At 37.9% G+C, this 14657-nt stretch overlaps 1 protein-coding gene across 1 annotated transcript in view; it reads right to left on the reverse strand.

Moving 5' to 3' along the window:
- Positions 1-3581: 3581 nt before the first annotated feature.
- The window catches only part of DYNC2H1 (dynein cytoplasmic 2 heavy chain 1), a 146964-nt gene continuing 135888 nt past the window's right edge, over positions 3582-14657 (reverse strand). The window contains 4 exon segments of the mRNA XM_064583827.1: positions 3582-3866; positions 4595-4645; positions 6353-6418; positions 13539-13628. Coding sequence (XP_064439897.1) covers positions 3597-3866; positions 4595-4645; positions 6353-6418; positions 13539-13628 — 477 coding nt within the window. The 3' untranslated portion in view covers positions 3582-3596.

The following is a 14657-nucleotide window of genomic DNA, read 5'->3' on the forward strand; positions in this document are numbered from 1 at the left end:
TCCCAAGACTTGTGGGCTGATGCCTCACTGGGAGTTAACTTGCATTTCCCTCATGACTAATGACGGTGAGCCCCTTTTCTGTGTATCTGTCGGCCATTCGTACGACTTCTTCAAAAAAATGTCTGTTCAGGCCCTTTGCCCATTAAAGAACAATTTCTTTAGTGTAGTACACTTTTTTTGAGAGGCGACGTCAGTCTCCGGTGCACAACACGGTGACTCAAATCTCTGAACTATGCTGTGCTCACGCAAGTGTAGCACCACCTGCCCCCACGCAACTACCACGCAACGCCCTGACCACACCCCTTGCTGTGCCTTCCACTCCCAAGACTTACTCGCCCCACAGCCTCACCCATTTTGCCCATCCCCCCTTCCCTCCAGCAGCCTCTCCCCCAGACTTCTACCAACACCGGGCCACTGTACATCAGAAATGTCAACCTGTATAGACGGAGAACTTGTATTGAAAATAATAGTGAATTCGGGGCGCCCGGGTGGCTCAGTGGGTTAAGCGGCTGCCTTCGGCTCAGGTCATGACCCTGGAGTCCCGGGATCGAGTCCCGCATCGGGCTCCCTGCTCGGCGGGGAGTCTGCTTCTCCCTCTGACCCTCCCCCCTCTCATGTGCTCTCTCTCATTCTCCCTCTCTCAAATGAATAAATAAATCTTAAAAATAAATAAATAATAAAAAATAAAGAAAATAATGGTGAATTCGGAAGACCTGTATCTGGAGTACTAGAATGTCACATAATATAAACCCAAGTCAAATACTTAAGGATGCTTCATCCAAGTAGCTATATTCATTTCTAAATAACCCATTATATTGCCCAAATTTCATTATGTAACTTAACTAAAATGAAACATACAGCAGAAAATTAAGTACATTTCACGTTATTTTTCATAAGTGATCTAAGCCTATTAGGATAACCCTTGATGGTAGTCTATTAAATTTAGTGGCAATTAGTGCATAAGGGCCTACTGCTACCGATTTATGCTACACATTGTATAACCAAGATGCTTTTGGCTAGAAATCTGAGGCAGTGAGGCGGCGTGCTGGTTTCACGTTGGACTCTGCTCAAATCCCCAGGGCTATACTCAGCGTGGCGCCAGCCGTATCACCCTCGAGTACCTGCTAGATTCTCTACAGGCAGGTGTGCTCAGCACAGTCTCTTCCTATCGGAAAACATCGACTTGTCACTCCACGGGCACTGTGCTGACTAGTCGTAGGCACTAAGTATATGACTAATGAGAAAAACGACGGACTGGTAACAGAGCAGAATCGACCGACTTGATTCAGCAGGTATTCGTGAACAGCCGGCAGTCCAGAGTGGTGAACAGCTCCGACTCGACCACAAAGAGCCCCATTTCAAATCCCGACTCTACTTTCCAAGTGACCACGTCGCTCTGTGCCTGGTTTCCTCACCTGTCAGGTACCTCATCGGGCTGTAACAGTCGGTGAGGTGATCTCCTTTCAAATTCTGCATAATGCCGCGCACCCAGTAAGTCACCAGTAAGTGACCAGGAACCGCGAGCTGCCCCTGCGGCCTTTACTACGTGCCATGCGGCAGCAGCTGCACCGGGCAGGGGAGGGATGACGGGGAACAGACAGACGGACACATTCTGACAGAAGTCTGTCTGTCTTGTCTTTGGCTCCCCACAGAAGCACCCAGGAGGCCTGAGTCCAGAACGCAGACAGAACTGTTGGCAGCTGAACTTTGGAACCGCGCTTCTGCCCCGCGGCCCGCGCCCCGCAGCCTGCCCTCGGCACCCACCTCACACTTGGGGATGGGGAGTCGGGGGAGACAGAGAGAAGGAAAACACTGTAGTTGGAAAATCGAGATACTGAGGGCTTGGACTTTGGTGTCAGAAGGCCTGAACCGAAATCACAGCTCCCAAACCTCCCACCTGTTTGATCCTGGCTCAATTATTTAGCCTCGCTCCACCTCCTGTTCCTCTTTTCTAAAACAGGCATAATTACGGCCTCATCAGGTTATTGTGATGATAAAGTAAGATAATACATGTGAAGTATTTAGGATGATTGCTTGGCACATAATAGGTCTTCAAAAACTGTGTTAAATTAAGAAGAAACCTTAGGCTCATTCATTTAACTCACTACTACTGACTTTCATTTCTCATCTGTAAAAAGAGAATTTAATAATACCTGTCTCTTAGGGTTGGTATAACTAAATAAGATAATTCACATAGAATCACTAAATTTTATGCCTGAAACTAATATTGCACTATATGTTAACTAATTTAAATTAAAAAAAAATGAGATAATCCACTTAAAAATGTTTTATAAACTGATAATAAAACATCAATGTGTATTATAAGCCTTCTTTGAATAGGAAAGCTGTCTTCCCTAAATATTTTGCATTTCTTTACTTAAATAGAAATGAGTATGTGAAAAAAAAACATCATTACAATTTTTAGGTTACAAACGTAAGATTTTTCCCCAAGTGTGACTGGAGATCAGCTGTTCAAACAATAATTATTACTTTTCCCATTAGGAGTTTATGAGCCAGGTCTTATAACTGTGTCAAAAGTGTTTCACTAGGTGACAAACTCCTAGAAAGAAGGAACAAAGACTTCTATACATCTGTGCTCTCCACTGTCAACCAGCAATATTATAAATACTTAATAAATACCTTAACTCAATAGAATATATGAACAATGCAAAACTTACATCACCTATTTTGTCATTCATTAGCTTGTCCACTCATAATCTTAATTTGTGCAACCAAAAAAAGTACCTAACAGAAAACTAACTATGCATCTGGAGTACAGGGGGCACTTACTGAATAATCAAAGGAATGTACAAGTCAGGTTTTGCACTGGGTGTCAGGACATCAAGTTTGACAAGGCATGGATCCTCATCTCAGTGCACTTACAACCTGGGAGAAGAGGCAGACACACTGCATCATTCTGACTCAGTATGACAGGTACTATGATGTAGGAATGTTCAAGATGTATGCCAACAGAAGAGACAGAATGAAGAAGGTAGGTCTTCAAATGTGAAATAGATGTTTGACAGGTAAACACAGCCCCAGGGCATTCCAGGTAGAGGGAGTAGCAACGCGAACTGTAAGTGCAAGAAACAGTGAGGGGTGGACTGGAGATAAAATGGAAGAGGTGGGCAAGGAGCAGGTCATGGGCCGTCTTATCTTTCATGCAAATGTCAAGGGATTTTATCCTGTGAGTGACAGAAGCCATCAGAAGGTTTTAATAGAGTGCAAACTGAATTATAAGTCAACTTTAAGACAGAGAGGACACAGGGAAACAGAGAGGCCTGAGGTCAGGAGCAGAGGCTCTGCAGCAAAGCCCAGGTGAATGATGAGAGTCAAAACTCGGGGAGGGATCGCAAGGATGGAGAGGGGCTGTGGGTGAGGGATATTTCAAAGATGAATAAAAGCAAGAGAAACAGTTTGAATTTGAAACTCCTAGCATCATACTGCATCTCATTACCAATCCTGAATTATTCTATAAAGAAGGCCTCCACGTTCCATATTAGATCTTTTGTTTACTTATCCTTCTATTCCCTGTGGGTGTGCAGCACAGAATCTTGTGCAATGGAGACCAAATATGTATGTGTTGAATGAAAGATTTAACTAAGGATTAAAGGACTAATCAGAATAGAATAATTAATTCTCTGATATCCTTTTACCCAGGGATTTGATGGCATATACACAGAAATATCAACACTGAGTATTAATAGGGAGCACGTAAAAAAAATAAACAGATAACTCAAATAGAGAAGAAGTTTAAGTACTCCCCACAGTAGAAAAGTCCTGAATACCTTCAGTGTCGCCACCGCCCAGCTTCGTTCCTGGTCTATCCAAGACGGGAGCTGATCCCGGATCCTCTGCTGAGAGTCCTTATAAGAGCAATTATTCTCTTTGGTATATTTGGTAAAATTCAAACTTAGAAAAATCAACAAGTGACTGCTAGCTAATTTTACGAACACTGATTTGAAAACTCATTCTATGTATTATTACTTAATTTATTTTACTATTGTAAAATTCTATATAACAAGGTATAGACAACCATTTACACAAATGTTGCATTCGTTTTCATTGTGCATAATCTTTTATGAAACTTCAGAAAAATGTAATAAAATAATAAAAAATTGCCATAAATTTTACATTATTTTTAATAATATCTTGCATTTCAGACAATCTAGATTTTGCATTACAGTTTGGGTATGCTGCTTTGAAGAAAAAATATTATTCATTACATGTGCAAATAGAAAATTAGTAAAGAAAAAGATAAATTTGAATGAAGTTACCAAAAATTTTTTTAAAAATTTTAAACTTCAGTTTTGGGGAATTTTCCTAGTCATAACACAAAATTTTATTTTTCCAGGATTATAAAGTGTATTACTTTCTTAGTATCTAATTAGTATTATTCTCATAAGAATATATGTCTCTAAGGACAAAAAATATTTAGGTCCATTTTATAGTAATAGAGGCAAGGACCTATTCCTCTAGTTAAAGTATAATTTCAACAGTACTTTAAAATTCCTCTGAAGCAAATAGCATCTCATGAAGTCAAAGCCAGAACTATTTTCCCTAAGAGTGAAAGAATTTTATTATTTTTACTTACAGATCTCCGCAACATGTCTCCAACAACCACACCTGTAAACGTATCCCATTCCTGTTGAATAAAAATATGAGTAAAACAAAAAATATAAAAATACTAACCAGTTAACAGAATTTTCTCAATTTCCCTAAAAGATAGCTTACAGTGCAGCTTTCTAAGGACATGGAAAAAAAACTCATGTCACATCTTCCCACTTCTGGTACAACATTAACATCAAGAATGAGTTCATGTACAACATAACACATTCCTATGCAAAGTACGAGAAATCATTTTACTAAAGCAAAAGATGTAACTACAATTTCTCTCCCTATAATGTTTCAACATCGAAAAATTTACATGTCATGTTCAGTCAGCATTTGTCTTAATTTGCCCCATTACATGCCATTTTTCACTAATAAATAAGCAATAAAGTGCACCAAAAATTTAAAAATTGTGTATGCCGGGAAAAAACAGAAAAAAGTACTTCCATTAACTTATCTTTTCCAACAGATTAGAAGACTGCCATTATTCTTTTTTTAAATTAATCCACGGAATCCTGACTGACCCAGGGTTACAGAATCTAGTGCTCCGAGAAAATCTGTCTTTACCCTGAACTCACCCAAGAAAATAATGGGCACTATCATATTCTTTGTTACATATTGTTCAGCAAATAAAGAAAAAACATACAAAATTTGAGAGCAATATAGAAAAAAACAAAATTACTTCCTGCTTCCACCCAGCATGACCACTTACTGAAACTATACAGTCACAAGAGACTAGAAATGATTACTATTACTAGGTGGGAGTCAGAGAAAAATGTTCTCCTTTCCCAATAATTACATATACTCCAACAGGGAACACTAGGGGATATTAAATCTTACACAGTGTGGAACGTACTGATCATGGAGAAAAACATGATACAGGAGGGGGGAAAGGCATCAAAGCTAATGGTGGAAATAAAAGGAGTCAAATTAACAAATTTAGGAGAAACAATACAAGTCAGCCAGCGCGTGGAATTAGAAACAAAGAGAGAAAATAGGCATGTGGAAAGGTCTGCGTTCTTTTAAGTATACAAAGAAGGAGAACCCAGGACACGAAATTTGACCACGTAGAGGTGAAGGTCAAAGCTCACTGTCCATATACTATTCCCTCCCACCCTGCTACTCTACTCACTTGATGATAATGGCATCAAAACCAGAAAATCACTTACAAATAATTTGTTTTTAAATGTTAGAATCACACCAGAGATGGATTAGTTAGCTCTAACTTGAAGGAGGTTCTTTTCAAGTTGGAGAGAGGATGATCGGGCAGACCAGAAATAAAGTTACAGACAAAGAAGATAAATTATACATAAAAAAGACTAACATAAGGCTTCGGGCCCCAGGAAGCCTCTGAGAACTGCCCACCCTCTTGCTTCACATGCTGACTCGGAGCAAGTCAGTGAAGGGAATAAACGAGGCCGCTATACACCCATGTTGCTCCACTTTGTACGTGTGTTAGCTCCACTGCCCGTACGAGCAAGACAAGCAGGGCACAGGGGTCTAGAAAGGTCCAGAAGCACTGTGGTAAGCCACGCTGCCTCACCATACCTCTGAATAAATACTTGGCTCACCCAGAGGGGAGAAGCAGAAATCAGCATCTTACACTAAATTCTGACTTAGTAAAAAATTAACAGGTTGATAGATAATTTCCAGTCTAAAGTTATTTCTAATCCAACCATAAATCTGCCCATTACCAAACTTCTATGTAACTCTAACATTTTCCTCCTTTATTCCCACTTACATTTTCTTGAAAAAGTTCAGGATGCATGCCTCGAACAAAATGCAAAGCGAACATCAACTGATCAGCCTAAAAAGAATAACAAATGTTATCTTGCTATTTCTAAATTTGTGTTTTTGGAAAAGCATAGTCCTGAAATTTCAGTTCACAAAATCTGTGTTCTATCTTTAAATTATCTACTTTTAGCAATATAAGAAATGACTATTCAGGTGGCACCTAAACAGAACACTTCTGAGTGGCAGGCGGGAAGGATAGAGAAAGTACCCAAAGTTTTAGAGAAAATGCTAAAGATTAGTCATCGTATACAACCCATTAAAAAAATGTGTTTATTTAACTAGCTGAAATCCAATTTTGAGGTCTGAATCAGTCATTACCAAGAAGATCAACCTCCTGCATTAGTTTTCTTCAATTTGTCACTGTGTATGCTTACATGATCCAGAACATTCTATATGCCCCTAAATCAAGACATTTCATTTCTAGAAAGTTATGCAAAGGGATGAGGAATGTATTCATAGATAAGAAATGAGGATATTTAATGCAAGATTTTTTATTATGGAGGAAAAACTGAAACAACCTAAATGTTCAAAAGTTTATCATAAATGATATTCAAATGAAAATATAGAGCATAGCCCATACAATGGAAGGAGAGGCAATATGTTTACATAAACATATATGGATATATATCTGCAGAAAAAAATTGGAAAATTGGTATCAATTTTTATCAGTGATTTATTTTTACAACTATGGGTTATTTTTGGTTTCTTCCTTTTTACTTAAGTGTATTTTGTCAATTTTCTAAAATAAGCTTATCTCATTTCTGTTACAAAATACAGTAAATGCTTATTAACAACACCAACAAGCCTATCTACTCAAGCACCATCTTTTCCCACCAGTTTATAATTTAAGCATTTTATATAGCTTCTCCCATACTATAAATAACACTTTATATCTAATACATGCTTATGATTATAAATCTACACATAGACTAACTGTAAGGGCTGTGAAGATTACCAGCAGGTAACCTCCTTGCCTGCAAGAAAATCACCCCTCTGTCAGAAAGATTCAGTGTCTTAAGTAATACAATACAGAAGAATAACTGACTTCATGAAAGTGTATGTTGTGTATGTATACACAGCAAGTACTCAGCAAATGCCTATTAAGTGAGTAAATAAAAACCATGTGTTTACAACCATAACATAGTCAAGGACTTAAAAAAAAATTCTCAAAATAGAAAAATTTTAAGCAGATGGCCATCACTCAGTGTGGAAAGAAAGGTACAACCAACCACCATGTATAGGAAGTAAGTCCCATGTGACTTGAAACTATAAAAATCAAGACATGCCATCTGGGGGCTGTGCAGCATTCTTAGGTGTCACAAAGTACAAATTCAGGTTTGGGGTTGAACGGTGACTGGCTGGGTAAGCCTCTAAGATGTTTATTTTACACATTAATGGATATTTAAAATGCATCCCTCCTCTAAGGTAAAGAAAGAAGGATTAAGGTATACACACAAAGTCACACTCAGTATTACTACATTTACCTTAGCCATTTCTTCCTTTGACCTGAGGGAAAATAACGCAGTCTCCAGGGTTAATGAAGAAAAGGCCAGGCCCTGCCACTACGATTCTCAGATTAGCCGCTGTGGTCAGTGAGCTAACTTCATTATCACTGAGGCAAAGCTCCAAAACGTCGGCAGAAAGTAAGCCACATAATATACAGTCAAAAAGTGGATAATGGTGGCCCCCCTTCTCTCTGTGCTCGGTCCCAGAACACATCATGGCCTTAGGGATCAGCATATAATCACACGGAGCCAACTCTATGATATCCTCCACAGATAATGGCCTACATACCCCATGACCTAAACCAGGCTTCCTGGGATCTCTGTCGATGGCTTTCCCAACCAAAGATGGCCAAAGAAGCTGTTGCTGGCAGCCGTCTTTAGCCATAAGTATTTAAGAATGACAGTATAATAAAGAACAATTATGACTCAGAAATACTCCTAAAAATACAATTTACTGAGAGACAAGAGAACACATAATTTCCAAATAAACTGGAGCCAAGTTAAGGATGAATAAACCAAGCTTACAGATTTTCTGCATACTTACTTCAAACAATAACAACAATAAAAAACCTGTCAATATCCAGTTGAGAAAATATTTTGTACCTCTAATGTCCTTGGATCTACACTGCTCATCAGATCAGAAAATTTAGGTGTTTCAGTTCAATGTCAATTTATCTCATTACACTTGGGTTCTGTTACAAAATTCTTTACTATCAAGGGGATATATAATAAGCAGAATCTCAACTGATCATCGACAAAATGAGCTGAATGAAGGAAAATCCTAAGAGACGCCTGCACAGTATAAATCAGTAGCATCGATTCATATGAGATACGGGAATCCTAAAGTCCACTTCTTGGCTGGGATACAGTTCACATTTCCAGATGTGACGATTTTGTTTCCCCCACACCCTAGAGTCTCCGGCATCAAGCAGAGTGGGTTTAAATTCCAGTTCCAACATCCTCTACATCTGAAAAACCTACAGAAAGGTGCTAGCTCCAGATCTTCATTTCCTCCTTTCTAGAATGGTATTGTTGTAGGAATTAAATAACAATGTATGTAAAATACTTGTACAGTGCCTGGAACATTGTAATGTGACAGATAATAACTACCCACTTTATAGTAACCTGATGTACTACATAATACTGTATTGAAGAGGAAATTTATCTTAAAAAATTCTATAAACCTCATGATTCTCAGAGATTAAGAAGCAGTAGAAAGAATAATAAATCTATTTCTTTTATTGGTACTCTACACTATTCATTGCTTTCAAACACATTCAAGGAAAAGTATAAAACAGATGTTACCACATGAAGCCTTGCTCTAATCTAAAGAATACCGAGATAGCATAGAACTTGAGTACTCACATTTGTCCTTGAAGTTAAGTCCCACATTTTAATGAACAATTCTACACAATCCAACTCTACTTATAGAAAATCTAAAGGGTTAGATGCTAGGTTTCAAAATTTTCTAAGCAGAAGAGATGATCTAAATTATCAGGATTCATTTTAATAGCAACAAGTTATAAAATTTATAAACATCCAATCAGAGAAATTCCACTTCTCTGTTAAAACAAAACACATTTTGACAGAAAAAAATACCAGAATCCAAATTAAATGACTGTCAGATAAACACAATCATGAGACGCTATCATTTTATTTTTAAAATGTATGATTGATTCATCCGTATTTTACTCAACCAGCAAATTCATTCGAAGAGGGAGGTGAGGTGAGCGACCCATCCCCCCACCAGGCAGTCCTCCTGCCCCAGAGCTGAGCTCTCTCGGGGAATCCTCCCACAAGGAAGGGCAAACACAAGAGTAGATGCTCTCCAAACACTCTTTCCAACCCTTTTCTGTACTCTCATCCAATACATATGGAAATTGTTTAAGCTTCCAACAGCAACTTCCACTATTTTGTATCTGTTCCAAATGATACACTGGGATGAAGAATGATACAGAGAAGCACTAATTTGTACACAGTTCCATCATAATCCTAAGTTTTGGGGAACTAAATATGCTACTTATCCTATAACTGTCCAAAATACTTAGTTTACTGAAATAAACACTTTTGATTTCTTGGAAAGAAAGAAAGAACGGCAGACCCAATAACCTCAGTGAAACTGCTCACCAGCTTTCTCCATTGGGTTTATAAAGTTTATTAAAAGTCTAAATTTTCTGCTACAAAACAAGTCAATCATTCTTCGTTGCAGGTCAAGCTGCCTTCCCTTGGGTGTGAGGTGAATACTAATCGCAGCCTCTCTCGCTGTCACCAACACGACAGCAACATCAGCAAGACTGGCAGGCACTTTAATGTGAAGCTGGTTGCTGAAGCTCTAAACACCTCTCACTAAAATATAAATCAGTTCCATCCCAAGTCAGATATAATGCTAAATCTTGAGAAATGTACCTCATTGCTTCACAATTAATGTGCTTTCTGAATTATTATTCAACACTGAAATTCCATGGAATGTTGAATTCACAATGAACAAATTTAATACTACTGATAGAGAAATATGAATATGAGAAACCACATATTCCATCACCGATTAAAATATGTCTTAAGAATTATACATGATAGCTTTTTAAAAGTAAGTGTAATTGTTCACAACAGGAAAGTATTTCTCAAGACGGGCAATAAAAAATTCCACTTGGGCACTACACTGTCAGGATGTTCAACCTTCCAAGCTCTCCCCTCGTGCAATCAAACGCTGGCTGGAGCCTCACTTCAATGTATTTTTACAAGAAGTGACCCTCACTAAACTGCACTGATACATTAAATCGTCTTGATGCTGAACATATAGCTTTCCCTAATTACATTACAAAATGTACGACATAAGGATTTAAATCTCACCAGTAAATATACTGTATTGCTAAAAATAAAGTAAGAATATATAAGTAGAGGCACAGATATATGGGTCAAAAACAAGAAATTCCTAATAAACTACTAACCTTTGGAACGAATATGAAAGTTTATATTATCTTTCCACTTAAGCATTTTTCAGGAATAATACTTATTTATAACACATCTACCTTCATAAGGGTTTTGGTGGCACCTTAAAATAAGTGCAGGTCTGTGATATTTTCACAAATCACAGCCTATTTTAGTGCACAGGCCTTGAAAGGAAAGTAAAAAAGCATTAAATATATTATTAGGAGAGTGATCGAAATGAAACCTTGCAGCTCTAACATATTCACTAGAAAAACAAGAAAGATTAAAGCTACATTCAAAAACTAATTATAAAAATTCAGAACATAGCAATCAAAAAATAAATCCAATAAAGCAATTAAAAATAAAAAATAAAATATAAAAACAATTACAATAAAGTAGACTTGTTCTGTAATGTAAAGCGTATTCTTTAAAATATCAAGGAAATCAACAAACATAGCAAATAAGGGAGGAAGGTAAAAATAAAGTTTTAATAAAAATGCAGAGGAGATAAAAAAATATTTGTAAACCATAACTTGATTAAAAATAGAAAGACTAATAATATATCCAGGGTTGACAAGGATACAAGGAAGGAGATACCTTAATTACTCTGTGGGTAAAATTATTAACTGATAAAAAACTTCTAGAAGGCAATTTGATAATATTCAACAAAATTTGAAAGGTATCTTTTCTTGGACCAGCAATTATACTTCCATGAAGAAATCTAATGAATAGAAATACCTACATATGTACATAAAGATAGATTTACAGAATTTCACTGTGTTCACTCATAATAGCAAAAAATACATATAAATAATATCCACCAACAGAGTAGTAGATAAAACAACATATGACCATATTACGGAATACCACACAATCACTAAAAATAATGAGGTTAAACATAGTTCTACTTTTGGAAAGATCTTCAGGACCTGTCACAACAAAAGAAATGCAAGAGAACAAAATACATAATAAGGAAAAGAAAAAACATTATGTATTTGCACACATGCACATGAAGAGAAAGGAAATAGACAATAAAGAGCCAACTGAGCCTTGGACTGGTTTACTCTAATGGAGTGAAGCAGCGCAACGGGGAGAAATGACGAAAGGTTCTTCTGTATAGTTTTTCTATATATGTATATAGTCCCATAAAGTTTTTCTTTTAAAGATTTTATTTATTTATTTGACAGAGAGATAGAGAGCACAAGCAGGCAAAGCGGCAGGCAGAGGGAGAGGGAGAAGCAGACTCCCCTCTGAGCAGGGAGCCCAATGTGGGGCTCGATCCCAGAACCCTGAGATCACAGCCGCTTAACCGACTGAGCCACCCAGGCGCCGCTATATATAGTTCGATAAAGTTTGAAAGTCTTTCAGAAAATATTTTTTAAGTTGTGTCTGTGTAATAAAAATGTTTAAGTACTATGTGCAATAATACATCATACAAATGTTAGAGATGCCATCCTCATATCTATCTAAGGTCATAATGTTTTAGGGACAAAATGGGTTTTGAGATCATCTGCTTATAATTCCAGACATATATGTAAGTTAAAACTGGGGGCCAAATAGGTGATTTTTAGAGGGAAAGACCTCCAAAATACACAGATATACTGTCTATAGACCTATAAAGGTATCGCTAGAGTTCTCATTAAAGAAACATTCTGCAGAAATACCCAACTATAGGTCTGTGAGCTTCCAGTAATACCCCTTGTCTCAAGTAAAGATCGTCAACATTTTGACTCTACTCATAAGTTACTGTCCCTTTCTAAAGAATGTATTAACTCTATCTTTTCCAAAATTTTCTAAGAACTCTACATAACTGTACCATAATAACTCTATTTCTCTCATGCAGTTAATTGCCTTTACAAAGCTCTTCCTCAACCTATCCCCAAAGATTGGTAATTAAAAAAAAAAAAATCCTAAGACAAAATCCTCTGTTTCTACAATATTCAAAAATTTCTACGGGCGCCTGGGTGGCTCAGTTGGTTAAGCGACTGCCTTCGGCTCAGGTCATGATCCTGGAGTCCCGGGATCGAGTCCCGCATCGGGCTCCCTGCTCGGCGGGGAGTCTGCTTCTCCCTCTGACCCTCCTCCCTCTCATGCTCTCTGTCTCTCATTCTCTCTGTCTCAAAATAAATAAATTAAAAAAAAAAAATTTTTCTAAAATACATTTCATTTTATATTCCTCGGAGGCCCTTGTAATATGAAGACATCTGTGACAAATTTCATAACTCAGGCATTAGTTTACTGCCTAATGCCGGGAATGGAACCAGTTTCATCCCCTACCCAGGGGACACTGGCAATGTCAAGAGATAGTTTTTATTTTAACAAGTGTGTAGAGGAAGTGCTCCCAAACAGACCCCACAACAAATACTCATGTGGTGCAAACTGGGAACAGTGCTGAGGCAGGGACACCGAGTGCAGCTAGAAAATGACCCGTTCTCCTGGGATACTGGGCGTCCAGAGCCACGGCGGCTGACCTACGGCATGTCTGCCCTCCCTTCCTCACGCGTCATTCTCCTTCGTCCCAACCATATCCCGCAAGGCCGTGAGACCTTCCACTTAGCAATGAACATCATTCTGGGAAAGTATCAGAAGTGCCAATTTCAACACCTTTCCAGTAGATAAAGGTTATACAATTTAACTGTAACACTGTATTAAATCAAAGTACAAGTAGTATTTTACACATGAAAAAACAGTATTTCTTACCTTAAATAGACAACGGCATATATATTCATAGACCATATGTTTTAATGAGCTGATAAGAGACTGGATTCTCTGTTCTGTATTTTCAGAATCCTGTAGATTACAATTTGAAAACTGAAAAACCATTAGGAAATTTATAAACATTTAAATGATACCCACAGCGTAATCACACTTATATACTGTTCCTCCAGACTCAAAGCTGATTCCGGAACAACTATCTTTGTCAACTCAAGGGACCAAACGAACAAGGACATTAAATCTGTACACTAATAGGATAAAAATACTTGATGTATTTTTCTTTAATGCACAGAGTTAAGGCTTTCAATGAATGAAAATTACAGTCAACTTCCAATAATACAACATGAACTGAATTTGATGATACCACTTTGATACCTAATGGCATTAAGAATACTCTATGAGTGTGGGTTAAACCCATTTCATTCCTTGTATTACAATGATCAATCCAGCCTGAAAACAGGGTGACCAGAACCACACCCAATATAGAATTTTCTCATCCTCAATATAAGAACCTAAACAACCTTAAACCATGCCTTCCATGTTAACTAAGGATGAACAATAAATTTGATGCTGATGCTGTTTAAGAAATCATAGCACCTTTAGTTTTTCATGTTTTGTATTTCTGTATCATACAGGACTGCCATGATTTGGAAAATATCACTAATGGCTACTTCCTCTGCTTACTGAAGAAGAGCTCGGTGTAGAAACGGGCAGAGGAGATTGTCAAGGCTGGTCTGTTCCCTAAGTGTGATAGGTTTACCTCTCACCTCAGGAAGCACTTGGGAGGATACCGGCCTTGAAAAGTTCAATCCTGGTGTACTATTTAGGCTAAATTTTGTTTCCTTATGATTAAAACTGACAATAAAAACCTCACAAGACAATTGTTAACAGTTCAGAGAAAAGCATCCAGGATAGGCAGGGCAATGTGGGACCAGCACAAAACCTCATGGGGTGGCGCTCAGATGTAGCAGACCTCGGTCTGGCCCTGGAAGTACCTGTCCTACCTGACAGCTCACATGCAAAACACCCTCTCCCTTTCACTACTCCTTCACGAAGACCACATGTGACACGGAACCCTGGATCCACTCAAAGACACTCTATCGT

This window comes from Mirounga angustirostris, unplaced genomic scaffold (assembly GCF_029215605.1).
Source record: "Mirounga angustirostris isolate CCGP_5_RB_7025 unplaced genomic scaffold, mMirAng1.0.hap1 SCAF_32, whole genome shotgun sequence".
NCBI classification, from domain to species: Eukaryota; Metazoa; Chordata; class Mammalia; order Carnivora; family Phocidae; genus Mirounga; species Mirounga angustirostris.